This window comes from Bactrocera neohumeralis, chromosome 6 (assembly GCF_024586455.1).
Source record: "Bactrocera neohumeralis isolate Rockhampton chromosome 6, APGP_CSIRO_Bneo_wtdbg2-racon-allhic-juicebox.fasta_v2, whole genome shotgun sequence".
Taxonomy (NCBI): Eukaryota; Metazoa; Arthropoda; class Insecta; order Diptera; family Tephritidae; genus Bactrocera; species Bactrocera neohumeralis.
In genome coordinates this window covers 51,399,891-51,420,303 of record NC_065923.1, presented here as the reverse complement: position 1 = coordinate 51,420,303, position 20,413 = coordinate 51,399,891, and the positions used below count along the sequence as shown (strand labels likewise).

The 20,413-nt window shown below is 34.4% G+C and overlaps 1 protein-coding gene across 3 annotated transcripts in view; it reads left to right on the top strand.

Annotated features, from left to right (window-relative positions):
• The window catches only part of LOC126762680 (proline-rich protein 36), a 46,528-nt gene extending 27,721 nt beyond the window's left edge, over positions 1–18,807 (top strand). For all 3 annotated transcript variants that reach the window (XM_050479601.1, XM_050479599.1, XM_050479600.1), the window contains exons 3-4: positions 13,403–13,969; positions 14,032–18,807. In XM_050479601.1, the coding sequence (XP_050335558.1) occupies positions 13,403–13,969; positions 14,032–15,035 (1,571 nt within the window). In that variant the 3' untranslated portion in view covers positions 15,036–18,807. The remainder of the gene's footprint in view (positions 1–13,402; positions 13,970–14,031) is intronic.
• The last annotated feature ends 1,606 nt before the right edge of the window (positions 18,808–20,413 follow it).

Here is a 20,413-nt window from a genome sequence, read left to right as displayed (position 1 = left end):
TATTCCAGTTTTTTGATTTTGAAAGGTGAATCTCAGTTAAACCACTAGCAAAGGTTCAAATTAGCAAAACAGTAGACAAAAACGGAAACGGAGTGTCAAACTAATACTTTTTCTTGGACAAATATCCAGAACAAATTTATATCCTTGCAAAACATTTACGTTATTAGTATGGTCCCCAGGACTTGCTTTTCTAGAATTCTGTACTGATGTTACGAAAATTAAATAAATTACAAATATAAAATTTTAATATCAAAAAACCATAAACATACTCTGAAAAATACTATTTTCTAAGAAAAATTTTGAGAAATAGAATAAATAATTTTGAAAAATAAAATGTAAAAAATTAATATAAATAATTTGGAAAACGTAAAATTTGAAAAAATAAGAAAGAAACAAATTTTTAACTTACTATTTCATTTCATAACTAGTTCAAAAATATTTTACTGAAAAAAATTAAAAAATTTATATAAATAATTTGGAAAAAGTAAAATTTAAAAAATTAAGAAAGAAAAAATTTGAGTTATTATTTTACATAAAATAGACAGTTAACTATTTCATTTCACATAAAATAATAATTCAAATTTTTTTTTCCAAAAAATTCTCATGGGAAAAATTAAACAAAATGCATATTTGTGTCTGAAAAAAATAGCTCAAAATTTGGATCTGAACAACTTAAAATCATTTGTATTAGCCATTTGCCCAACTTGCCGTTACTTGAATTCAATTTTACCAAAATCAAAAAACAAATACAAAAAATATATAAATTAATTATTCAACAACTAACACCTGCCAACAAATTTATTTCGTGTTCCCACAATTCGCTGTCCATTCCCTAAATCTGAGATTTCTCATAATGTGGTACACCAAATATATGTACATAGGGGCAAAACACAAAAACAAAAACAAAAATAATTCAAAATATTAACTACAACGCCAGTACAGCAAGTTGATATCTTGTCTCACATGTATACACATACAGATATAACTGCATTTAAGATTTCTCAGTCCAAATTTTCGGCGAGACTTGCATTTTTCCCACTACACAAACATATCAGCAACAAAAACCACTTACACGCTCGCTCGTTCGTTCATTAATTTGCATCCATTCATAGCATTTCGCTGAACGCAGCGGAGCAGCTTGGCGTAATTGTTGCTTGTTGCCGTGTTGTTTATGAGTCCTGTCCAACGATTGACCGCCTCTCTCTCCCCTACGTGTGCACACTCGCACACACACACACACCTATGTAACTTTGCAAATTTCCACCTTCCTGCCCACACATACGCAGCAACCATTTATTTCTCCGCGGCTTCCACTTCCATTTCCACTTTTGCTAGCTTAAGTTTTTGTTGTTGTTTATTGTTACTCGTACTCCTGCTGGTTCCGTCCTTTCTTCCATTATCTTCATTAAATTTATTTGTCAGTACGTCAGTATCGCGAGTTCATCTCAGCGTTGTTGCTATTGTTGTTGTTATTTGAGGTTCTTCATCTGCCAAAGCCCAGCTCCAACTCTTCTCCACTTCAACTCGCATGAGTCGCGCGCAACTTCCTTCGCTCGCCAGGTTTGTTGTTTATTTATTGTTTTATCGTCTGTTACCGCTGCGTTGTTGCATGTTATAATTTTTTGCTGCTCCTTTTGCGGCAACTGCAACTTACGGCTGCGCGCTGCCGCTGCTCGCTGCTCGCAAAATCCAGTAGCCGTTTGGCAAGTTTCTTATTATTATTGTTATTACTCGTATTTTTTCCGTGGCCGCTTTTGTTGTTGTTATTATTATTGTTGTGTGTTTGTTGTTACTTTTGTTTCTTATTTGAGTACAACATCCCATCATTCGTTCAGCAGCAGCTGCCGCTGTTTGCTGTTTATTGCTATCATCATCATGGTCATTGCACCGCCTCTCTGCGCTCCACTCCCCGCTCCTCCTGCTCTCTGATCTTTCGTCTTTCTGGTTAGTGGCGCACTACGCCTTTCATCTTTCTTCCTTACCATTTTTTACGTCTTGTTTTGTATTCACGCTGCGATTCGCCAATCCATATGTTCGTAGCTTGTGAATGAAGATTCAAGATTTCTGCTCAACTCGGTCCCTGTCGCGGCAGCCGAGCTTGTTTCCTTTTTTACGGCCCAATATACACTCGAATCGCCAAGCCGCCATGTCGTTGGCTCTGCACGCCGCCACCAGCCGCTGGTGGAGTATCATACTTTGGGGTTAATCCATTTGCTTTACCACTTGCACTGTTTATCAGCGCTGTCCGTCCCTTTACGTGATTAAATGTGTGTCTGTTGGTGTTCGGGTTGGTCTTCTTGCGTCGCGATCTTTTCCACTCGTATGCGGCACTGTTTTTATCGATTATATCCGCCGTCTTGTCCCCGTACTCGTTGCTATTCTCTTCGTACTTGTTCGCTTTAGCCAGAAAGTGATTCTCTTGCCAGCCGTCCCGAACTTCACAGTAAATTCGACCAATGACTATCTAGTCAATTTGCGTTGGCGGCGTTGTTCGAACTGTGTCTACCCGCGCTTTGTTGTCTTGCACTCTTTTACTCTGTCACTGTCGCAGTTTACACAGCCAAATTGTTGCTTCTTTCTGTTTGCTTATATGCCATTTTTTCAAATAATTTCTTTTTTTTATCTTTTTCATTAATTCCATAGAAGCCCTCAATTAAATAGATTTTTTTAGTCGACTTTTATTTTTTTCTTTTCTCAGAATCGTTAGAAATTAGATTGGCTACACATTTTGTATTCTTGGATTTAATATTTGACTTTATCACGTGATAATTTTGAACCGACCGCCACTTCATTATATCTGCAACAAGGAAACAAACACGAAGAATCGTAATAATATTTCAAAGACAACATAGCTTGGATTATCTTTCGGTTTATCGACAAATGAATCAAATCATCAAAGTTCAAGAAACCCTCTTTCAGAATATACTAGGTATTAAGCATGCAGCAACCAACTTTCCATCACACAGCTTCTCTGAAGTAGTTATATTTTGAGCATCGAGTTTTCGCGGAGGAAATACGTAATCAATTTTGAAGAAATAAGATATATCTTAGTTATAAGATGCTAACTCTATAAATCCAAAGTGAATTTACTGTTGAATAAACCTCAGATTACTAGATAGCAATTGCTTATAAGTGAATTTTACGTTAGAACTTCGAGACTTTCATTTATATAGGGGTTTGTTTCAAAGCATAATCAAGAGTACATTTCTTGGAAGTCCAGAAGGGTGTAGGGTATGTAAAAACATGTTTCCGAGGTTTTCATACGAGTGTAGTGAAAGTGGTAAGCCACGTCGGTAAATCGAACCAACGACAAGGCATATCTGACTCAAAAACTAAGTTGGAATATGAAGTGTCAATTGTTCCGCTCGGGTTATAAAGTATCGTACTCAATCTTAAGTTTACACGTGGAAACACCAAGGATTTAAACACGGTCTTCTACTAAGGAATAAGATGAAAAAAGTATGTTTATGAAAATTGTACTTAGAATTGGAACATGCAAGTTCTGCGGTTCACATTAAATGATTCCCATTGAAGACTCCTTTAAGAGGAGCTTGTATATTTTTGAAACTTGTAGATGGATAATTGGTAAAGTTCTGTTAGAAGCTTACTGTCTCGATTCCATGTCAAATAGCCTTGATAGACGGCAGCGTTAATCCGGATTAACTGCGCACTTAATCAGATCTAAATTTGTAGGTGACAGCAGCTATGCGAGTTTGAAGCTCTCTTAAACAGCTGATTGTCATCTTTATAATATTTTCAATGAAAATGGATAGAAGATACACATTGTGGTTGTTAGCCGACCAATTTTTACAAGACCAATTTTTATTACAAAAACCTATTAACGCGTTATTTTTAAAACTGTATCATAACAAACATCATAACATAAAACTTCTTGTTTTATTATTGAAAATTTGAAAAACAGCTGTCAGTGTTGCTTGTTTTTCATTCACAATAGATGAAAATTGGCCATTTTTAACAATGTTATCAACGAAATCGCGGCTAACTCTCTAAAATTTTGAGGAATAAATCTGAGTTAGCAACGGAGTTATCTTCACTAACTCCTGTATTAAAACTGCATTAATCCGGATTAACGCTGCCGTCGGTCAAGGCTAAAGATAATACGCATGTTTGATGTACTTGCGAATATTTCTACTATCCAATTGAGTTTTAGAACTTGAGGTACATTACTTGCCTTACTTCGACCGAAAATATATTAAAGATACTCTAGGCCATTCCATTGGCTGCAAAGCTCGGGTTCATTACGTATGCATTAATTTAATTCCAAGTTACTTATCGTTGGAATTCACGCTGAAATGCCGAGTACTGAGCGCAACACAAATAAAGGGTATGACTATATATATATGTATATAAGTATATATATATGTGAAGCAAACACATTCCTGCTGGCAATATAAACGCCAACCACCGATACATCTTCTCCATCCACCAAATCGACCAAACAAACTGTCACTATGTTGCACGTCGCACGTAAGAATCGCTTTGGACAGACCACAAACAAGCATGTCCGGTATGCATGCAAAAATGCAACAACGCCCTTCCTTCGAATATTTGGAATTGATGCAGCCATACTACAGCCTCCAGTGAAGGTCTCACATAGCAGCCTGCACTATACATACAAAGCGGCAAATTTTAGGGCCACTACTTGCAGCAAGGCAGCATGAACGTTGTCTACTACATACACTCACTCTAACTGCTACCTGCTACCCAACTTCCTGCCTTTATGTTCTGCCATGACATCCATTGAGTTGCGCTGCCGGCCACTTTGCTCCGCCAGTGATTCCATTGATAATGTTGATATTTATTTATGCCTTTACAGTCCTTTTGTTGTATGCTTTGTAAAGTCAAATACCTTGCTTAAAGCCCTTAGTGGAGCATTCGCTGTGGCATGCCAGTGATGCAATGTGTGGCATCCGAAAGAAAACCACACATCTGGGTGAGGGGTGGCCGATAGCCGGTGCACGGGGCAGGCATCAAGGTTGTGCTGCAAGGCATGGCAACAGATCGACTCTACCGATATGCAGGCAGTGCAAAAGCAATGAAATAAAATGCGATGTGCGGCGAATTTCCGTTTGCGCATGCGTGCACGCATGGAAAAAATTGTGAAATATTTATGCGCAGCATCAGTGGACGGGTGTCGCCGTAAAGGAGTTGCTGCAAATATGTTGTGCTACATTTAGTGATTTTCGTGCTATGTGAAGAATTTTAAGAAAAGTGCATAAAATACGGCATAAGAGACACACCACTGTAGGCCCCGGTTAAAGTAAACACACGAGTGAAAATAATCCTATTTTGGTACAACAAAGCTAAACCCAACAGGTTTGAGTTTAATTTTCATACTCACTTGAACTCCAGAATCAAACTATCTTAGCCAATTAGTTAAATGATTTCTTTGATTCTGTGAGAAATTCGAAAATAATCTTAAAATATTTGTTCAAAACTAATTTGGTAAGAAGGAAATAAATAACATTATTCTCTAGTCACTTGTCGATATGAGAGACTGACTTTCCTTTACCGGACGATTCATAAGTGCCAGGATATTTCAGAAAGGGGATAGTTCAGAGACAGTCGCCATAAAGCTTCCAACTCTGACTTTCTTTCTAATTCCAACACTATTCATTGGGTATCCTAATTTTATAAGTATAAATGCATAATTCATATGGAATAGGATATTCGAGTACGCGTATGGCCCTAGGCAAATCCTTCTCAATCTATTCAATTACAAAATTGTATTTATTGATAGTTTGGACTGCTGAAACTTGATCTAGAAAAAATTATTTTAGTAATTTCGTTTCCAAATATTAAATAGACAAAAGCATACATTGTTGCATTTGTATTAATATCCAAAGACAAATATAGCCTAGAAAACTATATATATAGTATATACTCATACTTACCTTTTAACCTTTCTTTATGTTGGTCGGAACTACATCGAACCAAATATTGAGGGACAACCCAAGCATTCAGACTGCTTTAAAATTACAAATTAATAGATTTTTTTTGCGGGTGAGGGGTTTCCACCTACCGCATCATCAGTGCTGCCGTCACAGCAACGGTATGTGCCACTTGCAAGTCACTAAAAACCCCTCCTCTCTAAAGAACCGTCGTCTACTCTAGAACCACATTTGCATTGCTTCAGAGTGGCATTCCAAATTTCTTATTGAGAGATTTACATGAGCGCACCTGCGTCCAGGTCCCGCTTTTCTGCGTAGCAGAATTGTTGCGAATTTCTGCACAATCCCCCAGTTTGCTTCACTCTTCAGCATGACGCTGTTTAAATTATCCACGTATATTAAGCCAAGCTGGTCTTCTACGGCGATGCGTTCTCGTTGCCATTGCACACATTCAAAGAAAGTGTATTAGGCATGACGGCTCTTCGACTTTTCCCATTCTGTGGAGGTACTTTTTGAAATATCCGTGACGGGATAACAGCTGAGTTGTGTAAAAATCGACTTCTCTGAATTTGCGGCCTATCCATAAGTTTAGGTCTTTTATTAGTGTGGCCGTCCATATGACGCGACTCTCATTCTCCCATCTTCGTTGCCATGCGCCTATCGTGTCTTTATTTATTCGGTCAATTGCGCTCTTGTTGTTTTCGGATGTTTTCATTAGCTCCCACAGCTTTTTCCTTTCGTATACCAGATTGACCTTCTGGAGCATTACCGCTTATAACTAATATTACATCGCCTGACACTCTTCGGTAGGCTGAGACAACTCTGAGGACTGCGGTGCGTGCACTTTGGTGACTACCTTACGCTGGTTTTTCTTTTTAAGCACATCTACCCAGATCTCAGCTCCGTGTAATAGGACGCGGATTGTCGTCGACATTAGGAGCTTGTGCGAGTCGAGTCATGCTTGTGTTCGTATCATGACCTGATTAAGCTTTCTTCGCGCTTCTTCTGTGTCTCGTGCGGTAATTACTGCTGCAATGTCGTCCGTGTAGCCAATTAAATACGATTCGTCTGGCATTTCGAGTTTTAGTATAGCGTCGTAGCTGATGTTCCACAGGTCTGGCCCTAGCATGGATCGTTGTGCTGCTCCTGATGTGATCCCTCTCTAGTTTGGTACAGCAGTTTTCTGTTACTCTGTTATTCTGTTACTAAGGTACTAAGGTAGCTTCGCACCACAGCTCTGAGGTACTTAGTTGAAGATTTTAAAGCGCTGATGAAGGCGTTCCGGACGTCTAAAGTCGCCTGCAACACTATCTTATGAATTTATGCCATCAACGCTGTGCGGCTTCTACACTTTCAATGAGGCATTTTATAAAGTTGATCTGCCGCGTCTAAAGCCGTGTTGTCTAGGGGAGAGTCCTTCAGCTGCATTGATAACTGTTTCGACTCTGGATTTATTAAGTAGCCTCTAATAGAGCTATCCCGCTGCGTCAAGCATACATAGTAGATGGTATGCTCTTGACGAATTGGGAGCTCCATCAAATGAATAGATTGTATTTCAGAATAAAATTATTATTTATATCATTTTTTAAACAGTTTTTTCTTTAAATTATTTTTAGTTATGTTATTTCTGCAATAAAATATAAAATTAATTTATTTTTTTTTACACAATTTCAATGTAGACCTTTCAAAATAGCAAAAAAGCGACGCTCGCTTTAACAATTTATCGCTACTAAAATACTTTCGAAAATCATCGATTGAATTTTACGCTAAACAAAGCTTTTAGCGAAGACACAAACCTCATTTGAATTACGTTATTAATTTGTGTGTGTTTTTAAAATCTAAAAATTATTGAAAATAGTTAGAAACCAATATGATGCAGTAAGTAGTAATCATTAGTGAGTAATTATTACCATACAGTAAGTAATCATTATAATAATGGCTTGTCAAAAAAGTCTTGCGGTATTTTTATTGAATTTTTTTTTTTTTATTGAAATTGAAATGAATTTTTGATGACTCATGCCCAGCTCTTGACCGATGCTACGGCTGCTACTATGCCGGTCTCTTTCGACCAATTCAGCGATTTTATCGCAATTTTCCACGACAGGCCTTCCGGAGCGTGGCGCATCTTCGACCACCTCTACACCAGAACGAAAACGTTGAAACCATCGTTGTGCGGTGGAAATGGAAACTGTATCGGGTCCATAAACCGCACAAATTTTATTGGCGGCTTGAGATGCATTTTTGCCTTTATCGTAGTAGTACTGTAAAATATGCCGTATTTTCTCTTTATTTTGCTCCAAGTTTGCGACGCTATAACTCACGAACGACTTAAAAGAAACGACAATCAATCAAACACGTGTTAGCGCGTGAAATGAGCTTTCCAAAAAGGTATAGCTTGACCCGATGCGACGAATAAAACTAGAACTACGCGCTTTCAGCGCCAACTAGCGAAAATACCGCAAAACTTTTTTGACAACCTATTATTAAAAGCACGAACCCGAATATTTCGACTTCTTACAAATCTTACCAGCAAACCACTCATAGAATGCATCTTTATTCCTACTTTAAATTAATTTTTATTCGAAAATGGTTTACTTCTATTTGACCTGCTCGTCAACATTTTGGATTTCAACATTCCACGTTTGCATAACGTTATTATTATAATAAATCTTTGTACTGAAAATACGTATTTCCTTATGTGATGCATATTGACCAACATAGGGGTATTTTGCTTCAAAGTGTTTTGGAATTTCAAAAAATGTCACGTACGTATAAACGAGTACATATAGAAATATTGTATACTTGTGCATACACACATATGAAGCGCGTACATATTTATGCTCGATTAATACATAAATATATACCTATATACTCGTACAGTTCGTTAAAAAAAATCGTTGTAGGTCATAACAGTTTTGTTTAGGGTTATAACTCTTAATATTTTAGTTTCTGATTCTATACACAGCCTCAAATTATAGAGAATTTTCGCTTATTAAGTTAAATAGCTAGCAATTCTCAGAATATTTTTTAGTTGAAAGATATAGGAAAGCATTCAACTAGAACTCAATTAGGGAGTGGCCAGATATATAAATTGTTCGAGAATACATATTAAATCTTACTGGAAAACATTTAGGAATTCAAATTAGAACCTACTGAGAGCGCTATTTTAAAATCAAATTGGCGGCTTACTTCTTCTAGATTACGAGTTCTTGACCCCTTTTGATTGAGAACGCTATTTCGTGTTTTTTCCTATTTGAAATTTACACAACAGAGGTTAGAAAAAGCGGCGAGTTCCCTAAGTATTTTCTAGTCGTTGTCTTTCTTCAAGCCCCTTACCATTAAAAATAATTAACATCACTTTTCAAAGGTTTATGGACGAAGAAAAAAACGATATAATAGTAACCACTTAAATTGAAAGAAATTCGAGTTTTGGTTATAAAATGGTTCTATATTGGTTATATCTGACAGCGGAAGCTGAAAATATTACGCCATGTACATACATATATAGTGAATCGCAAGCAACAAAAAATCAATTCCGATTTTTTGATGATACGTTGTTTTGCATTTTAGGTGACGATATGTACATATATGTAAATGATCACCGTGACGACCTGAGTCTATTTATGCTTGAACTAGTGGCTGAGTTTTTGAGATAACAATTTGAAACTTTGCAAACGTCCTTTTCTTTCCAAAAAGCCGTTTTATCAGTGCCACTGATTTCAGACCGCCATTTGTACTTGTATATAGCGACCATACAAACTTATCGATCATCAATTAAGTCCTTGCTATAAAACCCTGCGAAGGATATTATGAAGGAGGGTTAACACTTTTTCTTCTTTTACTCGAAAAAGCTATATGTTTTATGAGTTAAAGGTCTGTTTTTATATATTTTTCAAATAATTACATGTCTAGATATTTTGAGAATGAGATATATCAGCAATTTTAGCGCCTCATTATCCTCTTTCGCTTATGTGCGTCTTCATAAGTCTATTGAGAGCAATAAAATAATACCAAGAAGTGGTAATTGTTTTTTTTTTTGTTTTATCTTCCTTACGCCTGCAAACCGTACTATTTAGATCATAAGCACTTTTATTGTTGTTGTTGGTATGACTTTTTGACTGGCGTTTAAGCAAAGTATTCACACTTCTGTCTACTAGAAACCATGACTGCCGGCATAACTATATGTACATATATAAGCATATAGATGTGTCGGCACTTATGCGCAGGCACAAAAGTACATACATAATATATGTTTGTATACTGCTTGCGTTTAAATTGCCTTTTTTTATTCAATCATAATTTTTACACGCATCGCGGCTGCAAAAAAGCAACAAAAAAAATTTAAAAAAATTAAATTTAAATAAAGCGAAAGCAAAACAACAGCAAACACACGCACAATACACATACAACATAGTGGCAGTGGTTGCGAAAGGTGAGGCACGAACGTGTATATGTACAGTATGTAAGCGAAAAAGTGGAAACGCCAAGTGCAAAAAATTAAAGAGCAAAAACAAAATAAACTTAAAAAAAATCAAATGAGAAGGCAAAATAAAGTCAACATGTTTGTTGTAATTTTGATTGCCACCGCTGTGGCGTTGTGGCACGGAGCAGCGGAGGAGGCGCGCGTATTGTGGTAGCAAACTGGTTTCCTTTCAACTTGATTTCCACTGGCTTTTTACTTGCTTTTTGTTTTTGTTTGCAAATTATACCATTTCTTTTAACTTTTTACTTATACATTATGTGTGTATTTATTTTTAGTCTTTCTCCTGTGTTTATTTCTATAATTTTGTTTGTGCGATTTTAACTCAGTTTTCTGATCGCTCTTCTGATGTGCTTTCCTTGTTCTTGGCCTATTGTTTATTGTGTTGTTGTTTGTTTATTATTTATGTGCCCATTGTTGCTTTCTAACTAACATATATACTGACATGTTAATTTGTATAAATGTATATAAATATAGTTCTAGCGTCTATATGTACATGTGTATGTATATATGCGTAATGTGCTCAGTTTACTTGCTTTTCTTTTGTTTTGGCATTTTTAATTGTTTTCGTAGTTTTGTTTTTATTAAAATTAAATTTTAGACAAAATAATAATATAAAACCAAACAGCATAAAATATTAAAACGTGTTAAAGTGAAAATATATTAAAATATAAAAAGATACCAATAAGTAAATGAATAAAAAAAATATATGTATATAGAAATAATTTGCAATAAAAAAATTTTGATTTTATTTGCATTCATTACATTTGCATAAATATTATTATTTTTTTTCAATTTAAATTTTTTTTTTATTTACAATATTTATTTTTTTTTTCAAATATGTATAAATAATATTTTTTATTTTAAAAAATTTCTTATTCAAATTTTTAAATGTAAAAACGAATTCAGTGTAATCAATATCATAGACAAAATTTCTTTTATTTATTTTTTGTTTATTTTCAGTATATTTAATTATAAATAATACATTTTAAATTAAAACTTCATATAATTAGTACGAAAAACCAAATATAACAGAAATAAAATCAGTCTACATCGAATATATGTATGTAATAAAAAAATTTACAAATCAAAATAAATTATAGTAAAAGATATTTAAGGAATAAAACAAAAAAAAAAAAAAAAAATAACAAATGAATACGTGAAAATAATTTAAACAAATTTAATTTAATTAAGAAATTAAATGTAAAAGAAATCGAAAATTAAGTAAAAATTGGAAAACTACAATCGCTTTAAAGTTAAAATAAAAAATTATGCAAAACAAAAAAATTTATATAATTCTAAACCATATTAAAAACAATAATTAAGAAAATTATATTTAAAATATAATAATATTTTAAAATTAAATATAATCTAATAATTTAAATGAAACAAAATAAAATGAACAAAAAATCAAATAAAAATTTAATATTAACTAATAAATGAAAATAAAGTGAAATAAAATTTAATGCTGTAAAAAAATTTAAATTTGTATTTACAAAAATACTTAACGCCTAAATAATAAAAAATTAATTAGAAGATAATCAAAAATAAATATACATGTATACAAGTTCGTGTATTCAAAACTGTTCGACAAATTACCGGTTTACCTTAACCTAAAATTAGCTAAAGAAAACATTTTACCATTACCTTTCAAAATTCGGTTTTCAAATTTTTTTATTTAAAAAATTGGGCTAAAATTGAAAAAGTTGAAGGTTTGGTTAGTTTTAAAGCAGATTCTGATTCACAAAACTTAAGTTATAAGAAAGCATTTTCTAAAAATTTAAACTTTATTTTTTTTTAAAGATTTACTAATTAATTATTAAAAAATATAGATCTTATGTATTAAGAAAAATATTTTAAAAAAATCTATTTTTTAGATAAATTCTCAATTTGGGCACCCATTAATGGCTGTATCCATTTACAAGAAATCATTTTTTCTCTTTCAAAATTTTTTTTTGATTTTTTCAACTGAAGAAACGGCTTGAAAATTCGGCTTTATGCCAAAGAAATTTTTTCACCAAACTTAAGATATAAATTCCTATATATCAAATATCAGTATACACAGCCTAATAAATTGCATACATAAAACAAAAGACTTAAGCAACGAACTTTTGTACTTTTTATCAGTATTAATCAGCAAGAGCAAGAGTTTATGTTCAAGAATTACAAATTCTTCACTTTATTTTTGTAATATTTAGAAAATACAATGAATTTTTTTAAATATGACTTTGTATTAATTAAAAAACAACAAATAACTGTAACAGGCAACGCGCCATAGCGTAAATTTTTTCCACTTAATTAAATCAAGGCAGTTTTCGCCAAGTGCCAGTTAAATGTTGAGCTTTTACACGCCATGAAATTTTGTGTACTCTACTCATGTGACGACGCCCTTTCACATAGCGTATCATGAATCATAACGCCCACGTTTCGGCCTGACAGTGATTGCTTGTTGTTTGTTTTTATTATTGTCACTTGATATTGTTTATTTTTTTCGCATTGCTTTGTTGTCTTCGCAATTTTCAACTTGCGTCCATATATATTTTTATATTGCTGCTATGAAATATGCGCAAACATGTCTGAATGGCAACCAAAACAACAACAACAGTAACGTCAACAGCCATCAACAACCAACAATCAACAGTCAACGTCCAACGCCAAAGCCAAAGCCAAAATCGAAGCCATTGGCGTTGCCCGCGCCGCCGCTCTCGACGTCGCAGTTGACGTGTTGCGAGGCGCTGTGATGAATTCTCAATGACTAGTTTCAGATTTATGTGCACACATTGTTAATTTTTGTTTATTTTTGTCCGTGCCATTATATAATTACATTTGTATGTGCCTTTCAACTGTAAAAATGCGATTTAGAAAATTTAGCTTTGGCAATAAATGGCATTCTCAGCGCCCACAAACACATTTATATAAGTCTTTATTACATACTTAGCACTTACCTAATACGCCCATTATTTTCTTGTAAAAAATTTAAATAATTTTTTAAATTTAACTCCATTTTCAGAGGCGCGTATTTCTTCAAAGGAACTGCCGACCGCGCGCTGGCGCCGTGAGCGACGCTCGCGCGCTTGTGAATACCCCACTATAGGCAGTGGCGCGGCAACTGCTGCCAGCAGCGCCTCAACCTCAAGCAGCCTCTCGCCGGCGGGCACACCACCACCGCCTGGTGTCTGCGCTGGCGGCCTAACATCGCCGGTGAGCGCGCATCATCATGTAGCGGGCTCGCTGCACAGCGGCGTACCGCCACCAATGTCCATTATGATGGCCGCGGCGATGCGTCCACTTTGTGAATCCACCAATCGTCCAACTCCACCGCCTTCGAACTCCTCAGCGGCGGCTGCGGCATATCATCATCAAAGCGGTATGGAGAGTCCCATTGATATGTCAGTGTCATCGTCAACGCTAAAGCATCGCTCCTCACCGCCACCGCCGTATCGCGCGCCTCTCCCAGGCTCCACATATGCCACCGCGCTCGCCCGTCCCAGCGTAATTACACAAGCGCCGTCGAAACGAGAACGCGAAAGTGAACGCGAGCTGTTGGCTAATCGTGAGAATGATAATCGCAGCAATGGTAAGTATTTACGCTGAAGCGCATAATTGAATTGTACTAATTTGAATTATATTTATCTACAGAATCCGTTTCGACTTGCGATACGGTCATCGATGAGCATTTTCGCCGCTCACTGGGTCCGAACTATGCAGCACTCTTTGGCAAAAAGTCACCCGGTCACAATCCAGGAACACCATCGCTACAGCCGAGCGCAGTCGCTATGACAACAACAGCGGTCATCAATACGCCCACCCCCACACCACCACCAACGCAACCGCCTTTGGCACCATCCTCATCGTCATCGTCACTACCACAGCTACAGCCGCAGGCACTGGTTGTGGCACACGGCTCAACGCCAGCCGCATTGCCACCCTACCATGCAACTGTCGTCGCGCCACAAGCGCTCATCTCACCAAAGCCGGCAGCGGTGTTACTTTCCCCGGCCGCCATTTACGCGGCTGCGGCTGCAGCTGCTGCTGCACCTCCGCCACCACAAATTGATGCTCTATCGTCGCATCATGTGGAGCATGTGATGGCTGTCGATTTGCCGCCACCACAACAGCAACCATTGGCTTTGTCCACTACGCAACGCAGCAATACGCCGCAACCAACAACACCAAATGTTGATGTTGGTGGTCCAGCAACGTGTTCATTGCCGTTATCACCAACAAACGCCTTACAAACATCACCGCCACCACCAGCATTCCCCGCGGTCACACTGCGCAGCCAGACATCAATGGAAGCACACTCAACAAGTAACTCGCGCTCACCAGTGGCAACGCCGCAACAATCACCAAATTCTATAACGGCAACGCCGACAATGGTGTCCTCTTCGACGCCCCAAACAACTACACAGACAGCAACAGCAACCGGTGGCTCTGCAACGCCGCCACCTATAATGCCGGCGATTATGCGCATCAAAACCGAACCGGGACTGACGGCAACAAACACGCCGCCAGCTTCACCAACCTCGACCTCATCGCCCACCAGCATTACAGAGGTGACTGCTTCCGTGGATGATCACTTCGCCAAAGCGCTGGGTGACACTTGGAAGAAGTTGCAGGAGAACAAGGAGGTGCGCAAGTGAAATACAAGGTGCCGCAGGAGGCGAAAAAGGTTTGAATACGTAAATGAAGAGTGAGAAGGTGTGGGCGTTGCAAATGTGTGAGAGCATACCAGTAAAAGAGCTGACTACATGTGAAAAAGAAAAGCAAAAGGGAATAAAAAAAATGTTTGAAAAAAACCGGTACTACTGTTGCCTACCACAACTATTAATTATATTTAATAGAAGAAAAGAACAAATAAAATTTATAGAGAGATAATAGAAACACTGGAGTTACAACTCTACAATACTCTACAGCGAATTCCCAAACGTAAAAGTGAAAATGTATTAGATCCTTTGAAAGAGTCTTCTATCCTAACCTATGACAATTAAAAAAATTGTGCTGTCAGCATAAACTATAAAAGTTATTTCTTTGCTCTAGAGGTTTGGAGATTATAAGCAAAACTTTAAATTCAAAAACAAATAATCAAAATATAAAATATTCAAAAATGACGCATATCTATAAACAATTAAAATAAATATACTTTAGTGATAAAAGCTTGTGGAAATTCTAAAACAAAGAGTACATCATGACAAACTCTAAGCTGCACTTACTAATACTTTAAGGCATATAAGAAATTTAAAAAAATAGCATCACAAGAACGACGTACTTTCTTTAGCCCATGCATATTTTGAATCGTTCAAGCAAATGCTTTAATTTACCACTGGAAATGATTCGTTCAATTTCTTAAGTATTAGAGAAACATCGAAATGCTTGTGGAATAAACCATATGTTTCCTATTTGTACATCTTCACATCCAAATTAATAGTTATCAAAAAGTAAACAAAACCAGCTGATCCGTACACTAATGTAAGTTTGCTTGAATGTCAGTTGCCAATGCAATACTAAAATAAACATTTCATTTGGAATATTTTTCAGAAATATCAAAATCGATTAAACTTCTTACTTTTTTTAATTTTTCTTCTTTTTTTCAATTTTTTTCCAATTGTTCTGCATTATAAGTTCGACTCGATTTTATCTATTAACTATTATCATGTCACATACTAGAAAATTGTTCCCTTGCGTTTCATTAAGGTACTTTACATACAATCACCACTCATATGGAGTAAAGACAGCCGAATGTTCGAAAATCCTGATATTAGTTATATGCGGGCTAGGTCAAGTGTTCACCCAATTTTATCCATTTTAGGCAAAAAGATACACTGTTGTGAGTAAAACGAGCTCTCTCAATTTTATTAAGATACCTCACATATTGGGCGATACATAGTATGTGGTATAAAGTCACCAAGAAATTCGAAAATCTTTATATTAGTTATTTACGCGATTCAATCCACTTGTAGGACACAGACATACAGTTGAATTTTAATTATAAATCTGACATATTGACCAATATTTTTGGTAAAAAGTCAAGTATAAGTACTGAGATTCAAATATTCAGTACCTAGAGGCTTGAACAGTTTTTATTGGATTTAGACAATTTTAAGCCATAAAGTGACATACTCTAAAGGGGTTATACCGTTATATGTATTGCTTCTTGATTTTTACACTCGGAAGGAAAGAATCAGATGGAATTTAAAATTGTGTTATATGGAACGTAGGCGTGGCTTTTATCCGTTTTCGCCCATTTTCATACTGTAGCATAAAAATGGAATGCCACATATCAAATTTGATATGTGTTTCACCTAAATGTGGGCGATGCCATACCCAACATCCAATTTTGACCCTGGCCCCATTAACGACCTGTCAGTTTCATATCTTAATTTAGTGCTTAGCATTGTATAAGTTTTCGACTAATGGCGTTTTGTGGGCATGGCAGTGGTACGATTACGGCCTTTTCATTCCCTCACGCCTTTTCCAAAGACCATGTGCACCAAATTTCATTGAAATATCTCAATTTTTACTCAAGTTACAGCTTGCACAGTCAGACAGACAGACGGACGGACAGACAGTTACTCGGAACTCAACTCGTCTCGTCATCCTGACTATTTATATAATAACCTTACATCTATCTTGATTATTTTCAAGTAATTCATATACATATGTAGGTGAACAATATTTAACTCTGTAGCAACATGTTGCAAGAGTATAAAAATACATAAACAAGAGCAGTAAAGAAACAGGCCTACTTTGACATTTTATGACTTCAGGAGCGGATCGTTAACTTTATTTAAATTATACCGCGAATTTAATTTATTCACCAAATATAAGTAGATAATTTTGTTTATATACAATATCAGCATTCCAACAGCGAGATTTTTCAAAAATTCAATTCACAAATTTTGTTAATGCAAAAAAATCTATTTTTCCAGCAGTACCAATAAAAGTGTGTGCGGTTAATTAACCATTATATAGTACATACATATATCAGACAAATTAGTGAGAGTGATTATTGAATTCGTCTATTAGATGCATACATATGTATGTATCTTTTCGTCAATTTGTATGCAATGTTTGTAACTCGAAACTATTAGCAACTGCACAGTACCAAATATAAATGTTTATTGGTTATATTGCTACTTCCTTCAACTAATGAGCAATATTTTAAAACATTGTTTTTTACATTTTAATAACTTCTTGCATTTTCGGATTGGTTTAAAAATATGAATGATTATTAATTGTATGCAGATGCTATATTTCTTATATTACAAATATAAAACCACTTAGAGAAAACAATAGTAGCAACTGACTACAAGCATATACCATATTTAAGCAATAAAAAATGTTGTAAACAAATACAAAAAGAAAAACAAAAAAAAAAAATAACTATGACCGTACACTAATTGAAATTAAATTTAAAAATAATATTCAACTGGACTAAAGTACTACAAAATTTTATTATATATATAATAAAATAAAAATATAAATATAAATATTAAAATTAAAATTAAAAATAATTAAACAAGTAATTAGTTATTAATTTATAAAAAATAATTAATTAAAAAATATTAATAAATTTATAAGCAAGAAAAGTAACTGTATAAAGATCTCATTGAATGCAACTTTTGTGAACAATTTAATAAACGCAGATTTTACGTAATTATTACTAACACTAACACAATGGCTTGCAAAAAAGCATTAAAAACTTAATAAAATTGTATTTACATGTTTGTATGCATACATATGTATGTACATATATGTATATGCGTACAATATAAACTCATATTCGTTTCAATTTTAGTTTTATTGTATAAGCTGGTATGGTGATTTATTTGAAAAATTATTATACTATTATTTCTCGATATACTTTAGGATTATGTAGATTTACGGAGAAAACAAAGTTAATATTACAAATGTGCATAACGTCACGTTAATTATTTCTTAAGCAGAACCAAAAGAAAACAATACAAATACGTGCATAAATATTAAAAATTAAATAAATTAAAACAACAGATACGTGTACTAAATAATAAATATAATTATAAAAATATCTATGTAACACAACTACCGTTTCTGCAATTGATGCACATTTACTTTTTCTCACATTTCAAAATTAAAGGTATACGTAGTACTGAATGTATGTAAATAAATAAATTATAGTTGTTACTAATATGAGTATTTCTTAACTTACAAAATATTTTATATCGAAATAAAAATAAAATAAAAACTGCTTAATAACTTCACATAATATATAACTGCATATACATATGCGTTTGTGTATGTTTAATTAAGAATATATACATTTTAATTTTGCTAACAAATAACTTTCTGCAAATATGAAAACAGTTTGAGTTTATATAAACATTTTTTATGTGTGAAAATAAATATTAAATAATATCTTAATAAGATGATCTACAACACACATATAGTATATACATACATGCATTATTCATTATGATTGCTTAAGATTTCGTATACTATTAATATAACTAGTAGTAAGCGTTGGCCAATGTATTCCTATTATTTTGATAAAATAAAAATTCAATTGCTTTATAAAATAAAACAAATTTTAAATATGAGAAATAAACTTGTTTAATTTTTCTAGTTATGTATTATGAAGTGCAAAAAATATTTGTATACCTATATTAAAGAGATATAAAGAATGAGGAAAAAGTTTTTGAAGATAAGCTGACTGAGTTCGCTGACATTTTAGAACGCTGTTCCTCAAAACCTATTTGAGATGTCGTTTTAAAATTTTAGTATGTTTTTTTTTAAGGTCCGTCGAAATACGATCGGTCAATTTCTCGTTCATAACTTGACGAAAGCAAATCAGAAAATTGGATAAAGGTCGTTTCGAGAAAAAGTTTAAAGTTTCAACAATATATATTTATACCTGCGAGCTTTTTAGAACACTGTTATTCAAAAACTATTCAAGATGCGACCTTGCCGATTTCACAGGATATTGATTTTTTGAAAGTGTCACACTGGTATAGATCCTTAATTAACTTAAACAACTCTACATTTTGCATTGATTGAACTTTGGGCAGTTAGTTGACATAAACCTTGCTGTTCTAACTGTTCGCTTGTCAGTTTTACTGCAATTAAGGCCCCTATACGGTTTTCATCCAACTGCATTTCGGTTGAAATTTGGTATTATGGCTTTCAACTCCACCCGCCAAAGAAATTTTCGTGAAGTCTTGTCAAACTTCAACGTTTTTTAGTATTACTGAAGTTAAACATTCATGAATTTAAGAAAAATATTAATCAAAAATGAAAATGGTTAACTTAAAAAGGATTATTTATAACTTCAAACTATTTTAATCAATTATTTAGGGGTTTCACGTAGTCTCATAAAGTTATAAGTTATAACGATTCGAAAACATAGCGTTCAGAGTTGTATTTGCGTATGCAATCCAACAACAAATTTTTTTAACTAGTATACAAATTTATGATTTTACGATGCTTTATGACACGTTGTGAGTGCCCCAATTATGTACAAAATCATAGAAAGTTCAAAATTTTGTTGAGCTCGTGGAGTCAAATTCCAAAACAGGACGAACAAGCTACAATTTGAAAACATTTAAATAAAATTAGAGGACTATGGGAAGCGGACTATGGGAAGCGTTTGGAATAAAATTAAAATTTTTAAGCGTATTACTCCTCTTCAGTCATTGCTGTTTTATCCGCAACGCACAAAAAGGTTGCTTCAGCCTAAGGTTAAAATTATTTAAAATAAAAGGAAATGGGCAGTTTTTGGTAACATTCCTTCATCTCATTGAGTAAAACAGCTAAATGATTCCTCAAACGCAAATAACTTACGAATCTACAATATATGTATGTATATTATTTAAAAGCCATTTAATAGTCAACATTTCGTGAGTGATCACAAAGACTTTTTTCTTATGTGAAGCACATACATATGTCATCGCAATATATGTAATTCAAAACTAATGTTAGTTTTTATAATTATTCACTTTTTCGTGAGCAATAACTAAATTAAATTGTTTTAATTTTTTGGTTAAAA